Here is a 17,725-nt window from a genome sequence, read left to right on the forward strand (position 1 = left end):
GCTGCAGTTTCTGGACGGCCTCGGAAAACGAGGGAGGAGGTTGAAGCTATACAGTTGGCACTCATAAATTAAATCAAAAGCTAACATGCATTACAGGAACTCTTTTCAAGCACCACTCTCTATGCACAAAAAGGTTTAGAGTGAAAACGTACAGATAAAAGTCTTCCAGTCTGATAGTTGGGAGTTGACTCATTTGTACTTAAGCCAGAGATACAAGAACACATGTGAACCTTCCCCTGTACAACCAGGGTTTGACAAAGCATATAGAAGATCCCTCTAGCAGCTACAGCAGGTATAAAACACATTTGAAGAGCGAAAGAAAACTTGCAACTTGAGAGAAACACCAGTCTTCCATTCCAACTTTCTACACCAAGCAGCACGTGCTACGTCTGATCGCTTCTAGGCAAGTGATGCTCGAAGCAGGGTCATTCCTGGTGGGGTTGTGTCACCGCATACGTATCACCAAGAAGAGAAACTTTTCCCATCATCAATCAAACTGCAATTGTCAACCAGTTTAAGAGAAAGTGCTGGCACTAATTGCCCTTTTTATTAGATTTTTATGAAGCCTTTGAGCATTTCTGCCCTCAAAGGGCAAGACAGTTTTATCAAACACACAAAGAACCAATTTCTCCCCATTATATACATTATGTACAATTGAGTGTTCAGTTCCTTCATTCTGCTTTCCTTGTAAGCAGGAGCCTTCACTGTCCCCTGTGAAGGAAAAACACCTCCAGTACAACACCCATCCAGCTCCACAGCGGTAATGTAGCCTCAGCTTCAGCCACTGGAAACTTCACACATACACCAGAACTAACTGCTGCTTTTAGTCTATCCCCCTTAGACCATTTCATGACCAGCTTAAGGCTAATTTTTAAAAAAGACAGGGTTTTTTAAAGTCCATTTTTTCTCTTGTCTGTCTGTCCATTTTTTTATAGACAATGTCACACAGTAGCAAGTCTCTCTTTTGAGCTCTTAGTCTCTGACGGCTGGATTTTTGTGGTGTCTTGTCGAGGTAATCCATAGAGGTAAATAGAAATACACACCAGGAGAGCACCCAGGGAGAAGGTAACAGCTGAAAGGAGACAAAATAGTTTATTTAAACACCTCCGTGTAAGAAGAAACCTTCAGAAGACTAAGCTATATCAATTATGATACCCGACTGACAGAACTGAAGTTACTCAAAACTGAACAGGACAACAAGCTTTTAGTAATTCACAGAATCTAGCCTTGCCTTCTGTCACCAACAAGTCTTGAGTGTTTTACAATCCCACTTCAGTTAGCCTCCTATCATCAAGAAGGTGGTAACAGTCAGAAAAGCAAAGGTGAAACATCTGCTGCAGTTCCAGATGCCATCTGACAGGCTTGTGTTACAGTAAATGTAACAATAAAGGCACAGTGGATGGGAGAAAGTAGCCTGTGATAACACCTCTTGTTTGCCTTTCTGCTTCTAGACTGGCTTAAGAAACACTATTAATGAGGCTTTGCAGAAAGATTACCCGTCCAGGTTTGATTGGTGTCAACCATCAAGAAAATGCTCTGTCCAAGTGAATTTTTCAAACTTAATTGTGTTTTTCATCACTTGTTTTCAGCCACACATGGATGATTTTCTCCTTATGCAAACTCTCCTTAAGTTTCATCCCACTAATGCCATGTTAGAAATCTAGTTTTTCCACCATTACACCATACCAACTTTGGATTATGGTAGGAAAGTAAAAAACACCCAAAACTAAACAGTGAAGGACGGAGCAGGAGCTGCTGGCTACGGTATCACAGAATAGATCGGGGAAAAAATCCTCTGTAGTTGCAGAAAAGCCCAAGGCAATCTGCTGTTTCTTCTCAGAAATATTCACGGCATTAGTCATGACCCCAGCTGCTGCCTGACTCGCCCTCACGTGGTGGTGTCCACAGCAAACAGGGAAGGTAAAAGTTAAGTTATAGCCGCTACCGCGTTAACAGGGGTGTGTAAAGCCCTTGCAGAAATAGCCAGGGAATTAATTTGGCATTGGCTGTGCTAAAACCAACAAGAAATTCTAACTTATCCACGGCAGGCTCAGGTAAACTGCTCTATCACACACTAAACTGCGTCAGAAAGTGATCCATGAATAAAGCTGTATCAACTTCTAAGCTGTTTAAATCGGAAAGAACCTTTCCGTCTGAGGTTGTCGGACGCCTCTGAGCAAACAGACCGTGAAAGCCTTTGAAAGCACAGGGATCATCAGGCACCCTGTGTCACGCAGCACAGATCCCACACTCCCGCGTAAGCGTCCTGGAGGAGGCGAAATTAAAACCAGCAAAATTCAAAAGGAGGCACAAGCGATGGCTTTGGTATGAACTCCGTACAGCCTGCTAGCCAGGAAGGAAACACGCACGTACAGTCAAATACGAGGCAAAAAGGCACGCACTTATCTGGAGGCCAAAGAGGATGACTGATGCCACAGTGGAAAGAACAATGGCTGCCGCTGCAGAAAAGCCCTTCATAATGTTATCTGTGTACTTAACAACCACCGAAGTGTAGAGGCCGCCTACGCTGGCGAGAACTGGAAAGGGGAGAAGGTGTTTCTGTCAGTCAAGGTGCAGTAGGTGACTCCCGAAATGATACGTTTCCCTCCACTGGTGTCCTCCTTGTTTGGGCTACCCCCGCCTAACTGGCGACTGCCACCTGCAGCAAAATGGGATGTCTACCTGGCATCTGGAGGACCAGATACAACGCATTTAAAAACGTTCTCCTTGCTACTCAGTTATTTTAGGCTGCTGTTTCAGCGCAGCTTTAAATTGAAGAGTGAATCATTTCTAATAAAGTGATGCTGTGAAATAAAATCCCCCAAAACACAGTAAAAACCAGTGTGTTAGACTGAATTTGTAGCTTCGTGCAATCAGTTATATCATGGTTAAAAAAGGAAAACAACGTAACAAGACCCTAAACCCACAAGATACTTACAGATGACAAACCAGACGTAGTACGTATAGCCATAGAAAAAGCCTTTCTCGAGAACTTGGGCTCCGTCTGACATGTACACACCAAATAAAGTCACCACAATCCCAGACAAGTACATCTGAATATTCCTCACCCACAAGGAAGTATCTGAACTCTTTAAGACCTTCTCAAAATAAACTCCTAAAAAAAAAAAAAAAATAAAAAAATTCAGTGAGATGAAGCATCATCCTTAATGATTCGTGGTTCGCGGTGTTTTAGAGCCAGACAAGACAACTGGAATCATCTCGTCCTACACACTGTTAAGTTTCAGAGAAGCTCCCAGTGCCGAGGACCCAACCACACAGCCTGCTAACGTGTGCCTTGCAAGCAGGATCATTTTAATGGGTACAGAACGTCAAAAATAGACTCTATTTCTCTTTACGGTTGTTGCAACAATGAACCTCATCAACCACTGAAACGACTCCTCATCTCTGATTTACCAGGCTGCTGTCTGGCACAGGAGTCTCTCCTGTATAATTCTACACCAGAAAACAAGTGTCTCATCTTGGCACCTGATATTTTATCCCCAGGACAGTATTTATGTATTTTAGTATGATGCAGAAGTTGGTTTTTTCTTTTTTTTTTTTTTTTTCCTCCATTGGGATACTTAGCAGTACGAAATCACAAACAGGGGTGGGACTGCATTACCTCAGCACCGAGACTGAAAATTCCTCAGAAGCCTTGTGCTTGCAGAGCACTTGGCAGCGCGGTGACGTTCTGAAACCACGGCTTCAGGGGATTACAAGAGCAGATCAAAAGCGATGCCTTCTGCTGACTGAAACTAGAGATTGGTTTTGAGGAAATGGAGTTCATTTTCATTGAAAGTTCTGGTTCATAGCGCCACGCTGATGAGCATTACTTTAATACTCTGCATTACTGAAATTCCCCAAATATCTTTTCATTATTCTACTTGGGAGGTGTATGTAGGCTGACGTTCCACAAGGCCATCACTACCTGCCTTTTAAACCATCCCTCCCGCACCAGGACTCAGCTCATCTCTGGGATTTCCTTCACGTTGCAAAACCCGGGCAGCAGTTTGCAGGACTCGGATCTCCTCGGCCTCTTCCACGAGCTTCTGCTGCGAGCCCCACTGACTAAAAGCTTACTGCTGCTGAATGTCACCCACGATCTTTCACGCAGTATGAGAGAAGTACATGGAACTGACAGACAGCACAGAGGGACCTGTGGGTTAGAAACCCTAGGCACACACTCCTCCCGAAATCCCTCAGCTAGCTTCAAGGAAGGTCTTGCTACTCTTTTATGCATGAAAAATGCAATTTATAATTTAATACAGTACAGTGAATACTTCCAGGTGAATAGAGAACAGATTCGTATTTCAGGTGTTCAACTAATAAACTCAAGGAAATATTATATTATCTCCTCTGAATATACATTTTTAAAGTCTAAATATCAACAAAAAACTAACCCTGTTAATGGCGGCATTGCTTAAAGGAACACACAGTAATCTATCTCAAGTTTCTTGCCCACAGAAGACCCACAGAGCACAACCAGGTATAATCAGTGGACCAGAAATCTGGCTTGAGTCTGAACCATACTTGTAAATTTTATAAACTAAGAAAATGGTAAGCAAACCAGTGAAACTATGCTTTCAGATTTCTAAAAGTAAAAATAAAAAAAAAAAAAAAATCCACTCCACTAGGCAAGAATGGGGGCTGTTTAGGAGAAATTACTCTTCAGAACTGTTTCAAGTCACAAACAATCTGCCATTACGTATTTGCCCAATGCTTTTATAAGCAGTGTCAGGCCCCTGGACGCTTGAAAATTATCACAGGATAAGCAGATTGAAGAAATTTCTTTTCCATCTCTGAAGGACAAAAACACGCAACTTTTTTGACTTTGCTGGAATAATATAAAATACTTATTATGGTCAGCCCAGAAACGGAAGGTTTAATGCCAAAATAACTACTTCATGTGGGCGTGGGAAGGAAGAGGAGGAAAGGAGTTTCAATAGGATTTATGTTTTCAACATGTAAAACCCCAAGGGCACAAGAAGCTCCACAGATGAAACGCTCTTGTCCTCCCAGCTGCCTCCAAGCTACAACTGTCAGTGGGGAAACACCCAAGCTGCAGTCCTTGCAGGAGGAGAGCCATGTGTGTCTAAATCCTCTAGAGCTGCCTGCATCAGCCCTCCCAGTGGTCCCAGTTTGCAGACCTCCAGAAGCACAGCTGCCTACCCGCGTTACCGGAGAAAGCGACAGAGCTTCGGGAGACTCCGAAGGCCTCACCGTGAGCGCTGTATTTTGTCTTGGGGTTTGGGAGAATCTACTGGAATGGGTAAAAGTATAACCTTCCAGGAAAAGTTGATTGAGCTCTACCCGGTCTCACTTAGTACTTCTGCTTCCGAGTGCCCATTTCACTGAAAAGACACCGATCAAGAAGGACACCCTCCTCCTTCCCTCCCCTGCCAACCAGGATGTTTGCCACGAGTAACGAGTGTGCAGGCACAGCACGAGATGATTCTTGCAGGACTGTACGGCACTAGAGGCGGGTACCAGTACCTACCAGCTCACTTGTCCGTCCTCACGTTCTGGTCTCCTTCTGCAGAAGCCTGAGAAAAACTACTCTGAGGGGCAACACTGGTTGTAGAACAAAACCAAACCAAACCAAACCTCCTTCGTTAGTCAATCTAGGCTTCCTGCTACTCATCTTCCTCTCTGCCTTACTCATGCTCCCTCTGCATCTCGGTTACATTTACCACCTACAGGACTACAGCAATGTGCATTTCAGGGCTGAGCTGAGCGAGTAGCTCAGTTCCACTTATAAAAAATGCAAATATTTCACGTGATCACCGTAAGGGAGCTATTCACTGCAAAGCCAACTTTATAAAATTGATGTACGTTAATTAATTGTACTGAGTCATTATGGATGCTCCCTACAGTATTATTCGAAGCGTTTGAAAGATGCTTCCACTTGCAAACCAGCCTTCTCAGTTGCATCGTGTAAAGCCAGTAGTGCGTGCTCCTACTCATTTGCCTGACGACTGGAGTAATCGTGTCATGAATCTGTCATAATTACTGCAAGTAGAAGGTAATTATGGGCAGAGGGGATAAAGTCCTTTTTTATCTTCTCATCAGAGACGAGTTAACTAGCGTAGAATGTTCTGTTTTAAACACCATGAGTTCTCCAGCCCTTCTGATGCGACCTGCACACAGAAATAATACTGTACCTGCAAATCCTGAACACAATACGGCCACAGCAATCGCTCCAAACCCTAGCCATGGATTCTGCTCCACCTGCAACATCGACCATCATTTTAAAAAGGATGCAACGCTTCAGTAATTTACAATAATCAACTGCAGAATTACTTTATTAAATACAGCAAAATTATTAGCATTTCATTACAGTATAAAATGCGCTCGATTAGCTAGTGCCGCCCTTCAGAGGAGCCTGGAGTAGCTGTGTGGTGTTTCCCTTCCCAACCCCTGCAGCGCTCAGAGGCACCATCTACTCAGCTGTGGCCAGTCTTCCCAGCTGCGTGACCTGCCCTTCCCACTAATGCTGCCCACCAGCAGCCAAGGCCTCAGAAACAGAAGACACTTGTTTCTGCCTAGAGCGGGACTAGGTCAGTGCCTGTGAAGGGTGCGTGTAAACGACAGACCCACGCCCACAGGCACTGGAGTTTCACTCCTAATTCCGCCAAGTGCTTCGATTCCAAGTTCTCCTCTCCAACAATTACAAAGATACCAGGGCCAACTGCTGGAAACAATATATTACTCAGATACTCCTATGACGGTGCATTAGACTGATTGCGACGACTGTGGTAATTTACACTAATTGTGGCAATCAGCTGCCTTTCCAACAAGGGAGGCCGGAGCAATGCCGCAAGCCTGCCTGGACTGGTATACAATAAATGTGAAAGTGAGCGATCAAACTAGTGATTATGTTGCAGATGAAGTGGCTGGAAAAAGGAAACAGATACTGCTGTGCGGAGTAGAAGAGACCTTGCCTTAGTCCCAGCTGCTGTGAAGCGAAATACAAAGCATAAGGCAGTTTATTCTTTGTTGTGATGTGGCAAAACGCAAACTCTTACCTGTACTTTTGTAGCCTGAGCAGGCTTCCACTGCACCAGGGTAACACCACCACACAGCATGAAGACAGAGAACCACTGCAACTTACTAAGGGTCCGGTTTAGCATGAGGACTGTACATAAAGCTGTACAAGGGATCTTCAGCTGGTATGTCACCTGAAGGAGATGGGAATATAGCACAGAGGATGTGATTTTATAAACTCCTCCAAACCAAGAAAATAAAATCGCGAATTCAACTACAGAACGACAAATACAACTTTCTGTTCTTTGACTTCCTACAGATACCTTGGGGTTTTCGTACCATCGCCAATTCCAACAAAGTGAATTTGAAGTGACTCTAGCAGTGAGCGGGATAGCTCATAAAACCAGAGCGTTGCAACAGAGCGGGTGCTCCGAATAACACAAAGCACCGGTTGGCTTTTCACCCTGAGGCTCAAGAGGTTACTGGGTGCTGGGCAGGCAGGCACCCAGCACGCACGCCTCATGACACAGTGAAGCGAAATGTATTTACAGGTCAGTTACTGGCAGAAACGTGTACTACCTGGTAGACCGCCGCATCCAAGTTGCTAAGAGCCACAAATGCCATATTGTTTTGGAGAGCATACACCAAAGACGGAACACTTAATTTTAGCAACTCTGTCGGACTTCCGAATACGTTTTCTTTTAAAGATGTTATTAACCTTGCCAGACTTCCAGTTTCTCTGCAAAATAAAATATTAGTATAACTGAGGGCTCTCTTAAACTGATCACTGAAAACAGAAACCAAATCAATGAATTCTTTGGGAAGACTGAAAATTTCTTCTCAACAATCAGTTGGACCTTCTGCTCATTAAAGAAAAATTAACTGGGACAAAACAGTGAAGTTATCAACAAGTAGAAACCCCTGAAAGTGAAGCAGACCTTCTGGAATCAGGAGGTGAGAGGCATTAATGTGTGACAAACAACCACCATGAACACTGTAAACAGGAGAATAAGTCACTAAGTATACAGGCAGCAGGACAGGAGGCTGTTGTTCCCCCCCGCCCTATTTTTTTTTTTTATTAAAATTTGTGTGCGATGTCAAGTGCCCGTGATTTTCCAGATCCAGTTTAACCTGGACCTCGCAGTCCAGCCCCAAAAGATTGTTGTGCCCTTGCCCACGACCGAGCTGGAAACACCTCTCTCCCCTCAGCCAGCTCTGGGCTCCCCGGCTCGCTTGTGCTGCGGGAATGGCTGGGCCGGCCCCAGCCCCCGTGAGGCCCGGTGGGGCGTGTGGCAGCACCTTCACACGCCTCCTTCGTGCGCTTCGAGAGCGGGCAGCGGGCAAGAACATGTCTCCTCTGGCTGCTGCCCGCTTTTGTGGCTGGCTCCTCAGGTTACCAAAGCTGCCCTCTGCATTGCTCATTCTCCCTTATCGTTTGTACATCAACCCGACGCTTCTTGCTTACTTGTCACTGCTACTCAAGTCCTCCAGTTCCCTTCCCAGGTCTCCCCAAGTCCCATGTTCCTCCTTCCCATTCTTCCCTTGCTTGGTCACTGACAAATACCAACAGCCAAAATCACTCGTGTCCCCTCCCACAGGCCTCTCAACTTGCAACCTGTACTGCTCTTGAATTTAATGCTCCTTTGGCCTCCGTTACACACACATTTGTACAAACGGTCCGCATCCTCCTCAGTGCTCCAGAAGCCCAATTCCCCACATTTCACCCACACTCCAACTTCTTTCTTTTTCACAAATGTACGTATCTACCTACCCCAAACTCTTATTAGCAATTACCACAATTAGCAATCTCTTTATGCCCCAGGCTCCTTCATTAGCCACATTGTTCTTGCATATTTTCCATTCCTGATCAACCCCTGACTCTGTGCTCCAGGCTCTTAAACTTTTCCTCCCCAAAGATTTATGGACTATCCTTTCATGATCCTTCTATCCAAGTTTCTCTACTCCCTTGCCTACTTCCCTGCCTGGCACCAAGCATATACCTCCTGTTCGCCCTCCCACACCCCCAGTTTTCTTTTTTTGGGGTTTTTTTGGTGTTTGTTTTGTTTGTTGGGTTTTTTTGTGGTTTTGTTTTGTTGGTTTTTTTTTTTTTTTTTTTGAGACCAGTCTTCATACAAACAGCTGCAAGGGATTCTTTCTGCCATTTTCCGATAACAGAGAGCACACAAAAAAACAGAGTCAGGAGCAGTACAGTTACCAACCAGAGGTGTGCATGGTTTCCCACCCTGTTGTACAAGCGAGGTCATGGATGAAGCCCTTTTCCCAGCTTAAGTGGATACTTTGCTTGGGACAGCCTTGGTGACACCAGGCATGTCACGTACGTGTCTTTTGCAAGACACATCTGGCCACAAGGGACAACCATTGACATGAAAAATCTACAGACAAGTAGCACTCAAAGTGAAGTCTGCAATACCAGGAAGGCAAAGAGTTTGTGCTACAGCTCACCATGGCTAATTGCACTAGATACAGAACTGCGTAAAACGTTATGAGTCATTGACATTATAGGCAAAATTGCTGGTTTACTTATTCCTCAATGTATTTATTGTATCGCCTAGCATTGGGAGATAAGATGTACAAGAAAACCTAGAGTTCCTGGTAATACCCAAGTACAGCTGGACTAAAGTGCCTCTATCTCAAATATCTAACTGCAGATAAAATACTAGCACAGATACAGTTTTACTCTGGGAGAATAAGAAGTCAAAAATTACCACAGAGTAGTGGCTTCTACTATTTGTCGATAGTAAGGTAGGCTGTTGAACAAGAAAATAGTATTTAAACTCTGCCTGTTTCTGTTCCAGACCATGCTCAGTGAATTAGCTGATCACATGGCATATTTAAAGTCAAATCAGAGCAGTAACAGTAGTTTGTGTCTACTTTGACTTCTAGCATGGAATTTCAGCAATGAAGAATAACAGATGTCGAGTAATGCACCATTGTCACTTCAGTTTTTGAGAGCAAGAAGATGAACTAAATAATAGTTCATCTTTGCAGTGGGTGTTCCTTCTGAAGCATGCACTTATCAAGAATCTCTAGCTGTAAGTTGAATTCAGCACAAAGGTCACGTGGAGACAGATTTAAATCTACACAAAAAGGAATTTAAAACAAGTCTCTGTGTACAGATGATAATGCAAAATAAGGTGCCCAAAGATGTACACTGCAAAATCAAACAAGAAAATAAAACGTGATCCAGCTTGAATTCAGCATTCTTAATGTTGATCTAGATTCAACTTAAAAAACAGACTCTTTTTCTCATCGGTCTGAACGGGTGAGAGATACTAATAACAATCGGTTCTGCAACAGAAACATGCATTTGCTAGAAAAGCTGAAGTTGAAACCAGAATTTGCAAATCAGCTCTCCTTTTCTTCATCCATTGCTAAGTAATTACGTACCATCTAAGAATGTAGACAATGTAATTACCAGATGGTGAACTGTACTTTAAATAAATATGAGGAGTTGCGAATACAGTTGAGTAAACAATTAACAGAGCTTAAACTAACATAAACTTCTCTTTTGAAAGACAATCTTCTGGCACTCATCCATTCGATATGCCTTCCAGGAGAAACCTTAAAAGTAAACACAGTGAAGGCAGAGTGTAAGAATGTGTAAGAAAACAAATGCTGCAGCCGGAACAATGTGAGAGTCATACTCCAGTATCCTGTATATTGCAGTGATCAGTGCTGGGTGTTTCAAAAAGAAATGGTACCCACCCAAATATATCCTGCTGTACAGAAAAAACAGATTGTATTCTATCTTCTAACTGGTTATGAAACTACAAAGGCACCTTGCCTTGGGTGAGACAAATGGGTTAGGAGTTTAAAAGCAGGGGAAGCTGTAAAGGAGACACTGAAGGAAACTGTGCTGCCCAGCATATCTGTAAGTGATCTGAAATGGGAGATTACTAGGAAATCGGGAAATTTTGCTGATTATATTCAATTACATGTGATACCCAAAAGGAAACTTCCAATAGTTGCCAAAGGGTCTCTCACTGCAGCAAGCAGAATTCACCAGGTCTTTTGCCATCTGAGAAACAGCTCAGTTACCCAGCCAGCAAAGGCAGGCATCCGGGCCCACCAGCAAGCGAGACGTCCCACCGAGCAGGGGTGAGCACGGCCTGATGAGCTGTGCCTGCTGGTGCCCATCTCTCAGCTACAGAAGGAAAAAAAAAACACTAGCTGACCAGATCAGAATAGATGTCATAACCTTCGAAGAGCTCAGTGAATCAGATTAATCTAATTTTAATCAGCAAATGTTGCTCAGTTGCCAGTAAGTGAGGAAGAATCATAGGAAATTAAACCCCCAGAACACAGCAACCATCTCTAAAGCAGTTATGGGTATGTGGGAAAAAGATGTGAGTCGCTCTCCAATGGTGCCAGCTCAAGGCTCAGCTGTGTTCAGAGAAACAAGCAGAACGTTCCAAATCCTTAGGAAAGGAACCGAGAGCAGGACAGAAAGCACCTCCACCTCTCTGCCCAATGCCACAGCATCTTCACGCCCTGAATGCTGCATGCAGCTCTGGATCCTGTTTCAAAAGGGATGTAGCAATACCAGAAATGCTGTAGAGATGGGTACTAGGATGATCACGCGAAAATTAGACTAGGACTCCCAGCTTAAAAAATAAACGGGTGATGAAAACACAGTACAGATCTGTAAAGATACGAAAATAAAAATGAAGGGGGAAAGATTATTCATGATGTCTGTCAACAAGGTAGAACCCAGTGAAACTGCTAGATAAAGTGTTTATTAAAAAGTACTTTTTCATATATCGTGTAATTATATTGCTGAAGTCATTTCACAGATACAGTAGGGACTAACAGTTCAGGAAGAAACTGGACAGTCTCACAGAGGACAGGATCATTAGGTGCTACAGCCACCGTGTGCACACAGCATCCAGGCTGGGAAACCCATAAGCTTCTGCCACCAGCTAAGGAAAGCTCGGCCCGTGCTTGCCCTACTGCCTACACCTCTGCTCTAAGCAGCCTCTGCTGACCACTGTCAAAGGGAGGATGATGCCTACACGGATTTCTGGCTCTGCAGGGCTGTTCTGAAAACATAATAGAATTCCGAGTTAAAAGTAATTGCCTTTTTAATTATTTCAAGCAAAAAGACCATTTGTACATTTAATGAACACAAAATTGCTGACACTCAACGAAAGGCAGATCCCTTACCCTGCTGAACTAGGGCTCTCTGGTAAGCTATAACCAGGCTGGGTCCCAGCTGCACAAGAACAGATCTGAGAAGTCACACACACAGGTGAGGCTACCAAATGCCATCCACAGGTCCCTCACTGTGGAGAAGCGTGGGCTGCTGCAGCCTCCAGAAAGCACCCCGGATCAGGATCCACGCTGGCCACAACACCCTGAGAACCACAGTGCAACCACTTGTCAGCAGAGACACTTCTCCCAACAACTCTGCTGGCAGAGTGAGAAGCTCAGGGTGCATAAAACGAAAAACAGAAATTTGCCACCAGTCACGCTTTTCTTTTCTAATGCATTACATTTAATGAAATGTTAAACAAAAGGCAGTTTGCCACAGCTGCCTTACCAAATTCAAGTATTGCCTCATTTCTAAAGCAAGTAAAATGCCATTTTGATGGTAATTAGAAAAGATTTGATAAAAATCTGAAGTAGACCATGTGACTTCACTATCCTCTATCACAAAACAACCAGTCTTCTGATATACCAAAAGCCACAGAGAGATAGGCAGAGACCCTAAAAGAACAAATTCTACCACAAACAGCAAGAACCAGGCTTTGGAAAAGTCCAGAATATAAAGATTCTTACAAGGAAGGGTGTAGCACAGGGAAGCTGAGAGGAAAACCAGCAGACTCAGAGCCTCCCTATGTCAGATGCTCATGTGCGCACTAAAGTCCTAGTCCTTAGTGGCAGTCTGGGATTACGGAAACTTTTCTGATGACAGTCTTGAAGCATTGATTCCCCAGGTTAATGGAGATGGCAAAATGTCTGTCTGTAACACTGTTTGGGAAAATTTATGAGTAGAACATTACAATTCCATATAACTCAGCAGACGATGGCTCACAGTCCAGCTTTCATCTATACCAGTACTTTAAAGACCCAAAACATCACAGATAATCCATGCTGACATTCTGAACCTATTCCAAAGCACACAAAAATACTAAAAAATGCAGAAAGGACACGCCTGAATATTGTGCTGTTTACAAAGCAGTTTCAGTGGAGGAGGACTCACCAGCTCTAACCCACTCTAAAATGACTCTCCCACAGCATGACTATCCAGACACGTTCTCAAATGTATCTGTACTTCTCTATCTGAGAATCTGAGGTTAGAAGCAGGGATTCATTTTCAAAATACTGATTAGCATTCCCATACTTACTTAGCCAAGATGCCCACACTCAAGAACAACTTGATAACTTCAGTGACACACACAGCCGTCGTTGAAAAGTAGAGTTCTGTCTCTACTGTCCTCGTGTATCGCAACGCGACCGTGTATGTTGCAGCAACCAGGGTCATCACTGTGAGGCAGTACAACTTGAAGAGTAAGCTGACATTTTCTGAAAGAAAACAAAGATAACAACTCAGCATGCCTTTCATTTTAATTCAATAACGGAAACAGGGTGTTCTCTAGCTGGAGGACTGCATCAAATACTCTGGTGGCAGCATACAATAACTACAGTGTTGTGAAACTGTTCCTGTAAAAGGTTTATGTAAAATTTTGAAGTCTCTTCTCAAAGAAGCTTGTAGAGGAGCACCAAGTGTTTGAAAATAAGATGTCCTCTTGCCCTCATAATCATCCTTCGTTCTAGAAAAACTGATCCCAGACTAATATTTATCTAACAGCGATCAAAAAGTCTTTCCATGCTTTCCTGCTCTTTAGCTGACAGTAAGTGCTCGCTCTAAAACGGCAGCTGATCCTCTCCACGTAGTATATGGAAGTCTGACACAAAGAGCGTTGGCAGACCAGTAAAAGCAGAGAGAGGAAAAGTTCAGTACCAGCAAAGAAGGGAATCAATCTAGCAAATATTCAAAAATGAGACAGCATTTCTTTCAGCCTTCTTTTCCCCCTAAGTTAGTAGAAGAGAGCGCTTTGCTCAGAACAGTGATGAGACTTCACACAAGAGGCTTTCTTTAAGAATTCATGGTAGAAGGCACTGAGGTTATGGCTACTGAAGTAAATCAAACCACACACAGACCTGGTATCACCTGTGTTATCCCCCTCTATCTTCCCCACTGCTATACTCCTACAGCAGCAGCAATTCTTGTAACAGCTTTGCCCTGGATCAATTATCCATAATTTGGCAGGTAGCCTGTCCCAAATCCCCTGGTGAAAAACACATTTTCCGCTAAGGCCTGAGAGTTTCATCGGGTGGACATGGCCAGGCCACACCAGTTCATTCCCACATCAGAGAAGGGCTAAGGCCACATCCGTACCAGTAAAGAGAACAGCACACGACTCCAAACAGGACCCCTCTGCACGAAGGCATGCCCTCCAACAGGAGGCATCAGCAAACGTGTGGTGTCTACAAAACCGTATTTCAAAATGGTAAATTATTATTTGTTATGCATGGCACCTGAGGGGTGATGCTGGTCATTCAGCAGCATCTTTCGGGCCACTGTCTGTCATGTTCTGAATACCCTAATGAAACTTACTTTAATTGGTGTAAGTTTATGTTCCTCTGCTGATTAGGGAATGAGCTAACAGATAAGCCCTGGGCAGATTTGTAATAACTTTGTTCATTTAATACAGGAATGAATTGCTGAATCCAGTGCAACCGATGTTTTGGTTAATTTTTCTTTCAAGCCAGTAATGTCTTCTATTGCATAACATTTCTGCAAGGTACAGTTAATACCTCCTGCTGCTGCAATCATTTAAATTAGCTACTTCCTTATAGATAAAAATCTTACCCATGTCAGTAACCACTTTTAAAAGGTAGAGCCAATTAGTTTTTGGACTAACAATGCTTAAAAGAGACTTACAAGCTGTAATCCATTTTTAAATTAAGTTTGGATTGAGGGGAGGGGTGGTGGAAATCCAAGGGCATAACAAGGAGGAAACAAAATTAACCCAGTCCAGTTTTACAAAAATGTATTTTCTAATTTATATTTAATGCTGACAGAAATTATATTAACAATGTGTTTTTACACAATAAGATTTTAAGCTTATGCGCTACAGAACTAAAACTAAATTTAATCCTTGCCTATATAAACTGCACTTTAAAGAAATAAATGCCCAAATTTGGCAACTGTTTGCAAACTTGGGTAAACCAAATGCAGCAGGACATAATGAACCTAGTAACTATACTAGATAGTTCTAGCGTTATGTAAAAAGCTGTTTGCAGTTAGTTTTCTGCCTGAACACATCTCCAGCCTGGCTCACGTGTCTGCATCAGTACCAGTGTAGCACTGGGGGCAGAAGGAAAGCATAGTTGGGGCGCCCATATCTTCTGCTCGTAAGTCTGAACTTATACAAGCTTGCAAAAAAACCCAACCAACCAAACAAACAAAAAGTGGGCTGAGACCTGAAAGAAGCTCTTTCCCAGAGTTTCTCTCCCAGGCTTCAGCAAACCGCGCTCAAATGAAACGATTTCCAGCGAAAGGAACCAGAGAGGCCGAAAGCCTCAGGATATAAGTGCGGGCCTCCCACGCATCTCCACAGCTCACGTAACCACCCTGCCAGGGCTCTGTTAAATGGCAGCCCACGGCCACGGCTGGCACACGAAGCGCAGCCCGCGGGGGGGGGCAGCGGGGCCGGTGGGTGCCTCGCACCCAGCCTTACCCACGCGGCGGCAAACCCCGCTGGCTCCGCGCCCCCCCTTCTCCGGCGGCTGCCCCCCCCGCTTCTCTTCCCCACCAAACCCGCTGTCAGGAGCTGCGGAGCCCTGCGCCGGGCCCTCTCTGAGGGGAATCTGGCCCGGGGGGGGGGGGGGGCCAGGCCACTCACAGGCGGCGGGAGGAGAAGGGGAAGGCGGAGCGGGTGGCGGGGGGGTGGAGAGACCCTCCCCGGCGCGGCCCCGTGCCACTTCACAGCCCCTTCTCCCCCCCCGCCGGCCGCGGTGGTGGCGCCCGGCGCCGCAGCCCCCCGGCGGGGAGGGCGGTTCCAACTCCCTCTGGGGCGGGGGGAGCCGCCGGCGAGCGGGTCGCCCTTCGTCTTGAGGGGGCGGGATCGCCCCCCCCCCCCCTTCTCCGGCCGTAGCTCCCGCCGGGCGCCACGGTGCCCCTGTAACGCCCACCGTGCCCCTGTAACGCCCGCGCCGCCTCCGCCGCCCTCACCTTTCGGAGGCGACATCGTGCCCGCAGAAGGCGCCAAGACCGCCGGGCCGGAGCCGCCCGCCGTGCCCCGCCGCTCCTCCCATTACACCATAGAGTGCGGCGCGGCCGCCTAGAACGCCCCGCCTCCCTCGCTTCACCATAGACTCTAAACTCTGTCTCGCCCAGACAGCCTCTCCCCGCCGGGCGGCGGCTGGGCCCGGAGGCAGGCTGCCCCCTGGCGGGCGGGGGCGGTGCCCGCCTCTCCCGCTCGTCCGGCGGAGGCGGTTGCTCTCAGCTTTCACCGATTTTATCCCTTAAATAAGAGAAAAAAAAAAAAAAATGGGAGGCTGTTCGGAACGCAGCCGTGCGAGCACTGTCCGACGGCAGCGTCGCCTCGAAAGACATTTGGGAGCAGCGGGAGGCCGGAGAGCAAAGGGCGGGCGCCGTTCCCCTGAGGCGCTCCCGGAGGGGTGAGGGGACGAGGCTGCAGCTCCCCCCCCCCCCCCCCCCCCCCGAACCGTGCTTTTGTCTGACGCGTACTTACTCAGTGCATGGGCTTCTACTTACTTACTTCCTCTCGTAACCTTTATCCGAGCAGTTCGTTTCTCTCCTGTGTGTACACAAGGGTCAGTGGTTGGAAAGACGCAGGTCAATTTAGACCCGACTCTGGTACAAAAAAACCCCAAAACAACAAAAAAGCAGCTGTAAACGCACAGGATCCCAGTGGCTCTGATGAGCTATCCTTCGAATAACCTTAAAGCCTAGTAACCACAAGCATTGCTCTTTGTTACAGAAGCCCTGGTGATACCTGTGAACTAAGATTATTAGAAAATAATTGTGGAATAGAATTATTAAGATCAATTTAAGCTGTTTTAACCATTTAACCATTGTGCTGCAGAACAAATACCAATCCTTTAAGGAATAGTTAGAATAACTGTAGGATAAGGCACTCATAAATAATCTTACTTTAGACGGTTCGGCCTGGTAGTAGCAGGTGCAAAGAAACATAAAGAAGCTGCAAATTAGCAACAAAACCAGACCAGGCCAGCCTCCGAGGACAAGATACATGTGACCACACGTCAACTGGCAGACACAGTGAAGAAGACTACAAGCCTTCATCTAAAGACCCCTGACAACCACTTAAAGACTCCAACAGACATGCGCAAGAGACATTAACATATGCTAGTGGGTTCTCGGAAAAGTTAGGAACATGATAAAAATATGATAAAAATGCAATGAATGTGTATGATTAAGGTAGTATAAATGCTTTTTGATTTTGTTTTCAGTCACACATTAGGAGGAGCTGTCCCCTGTGTGTCTGGCGCTGTACTGAAGAATGCTTGTTTTCTAAAACTCCAAAACTGAGTCGTAGAGAGTGAATTAATTACCGCTTTCGGGTAACACTGGCTGTGAGGCTGTCCGTGTTCTGCGTGGCCTTCCCCTTATGAGTACGCTCGCCGGTGCAGCAGCAGAATGGGAAAACCAGGTTTGAGTAGAAAC

The 17,725-nt window shown here is 45.3% G+C and overlaps 1 protein-coding gene across 2 annotated transcripts; it reads right to left on the reverse strand.

Moving 5' to 3' along the window:
• Positions 1-513: 513 nt before the first annotated feature.
• On the reverse strand, positions 514-16,393 carry SLC35A1 (solute carrier family 35 member A1). Of its 2 annotated transcripts, XM_033002797.2 has the most exons (8): positions 16,247-16,385; positions 13,353-13,530; positions 7,564-7,723; positions 7,026-7,178; positions 6,162-6,228; positions 2,939-3,115; positions 2,403-2,537; positions 514-1,072 (listed from the first exon to the last, which is right to left on the reverse strand). In XM_033002797.2, the coding sequence occupies exons 1-8, from the start codon at positions 16,260-16,262 to the stop codon at positions 942-944; spliced, it is 1,017 nt and encodes a 338-aa protein (XP_032858688.2). In that variant the 5' UTR covers positions 16,263-16,385; the 3' UTR covers positions 514-941. The 2 variants fall into 2 exon arrangements, with proteins under 2 accessions (XP_032858688.2, XP_032858689.2); XM_033002798.2 differs by lacking the exon at positions 2,403-2,537 and having other exon boundaries at positions 16,247-16,393.
• Positions 16,394-17,725: the final 1,332 nt, after the last annotated feature.

This window comes from Tyto alba, unplaced genomic scaffold (assembly GCF_018691265.1).
Source record: "Tyto alba isolate M040663 unplaced genomic scaffold, T.alba_DEE_v4.0 Super-Scaffold_40, whole genome shotgun sequence".
NCBI classification, from domain to species: Eukaryota; Metazoa; Chordata; class Aves; order Strigiformes; family Tytonidae; genus Tyto; species Tyto alba.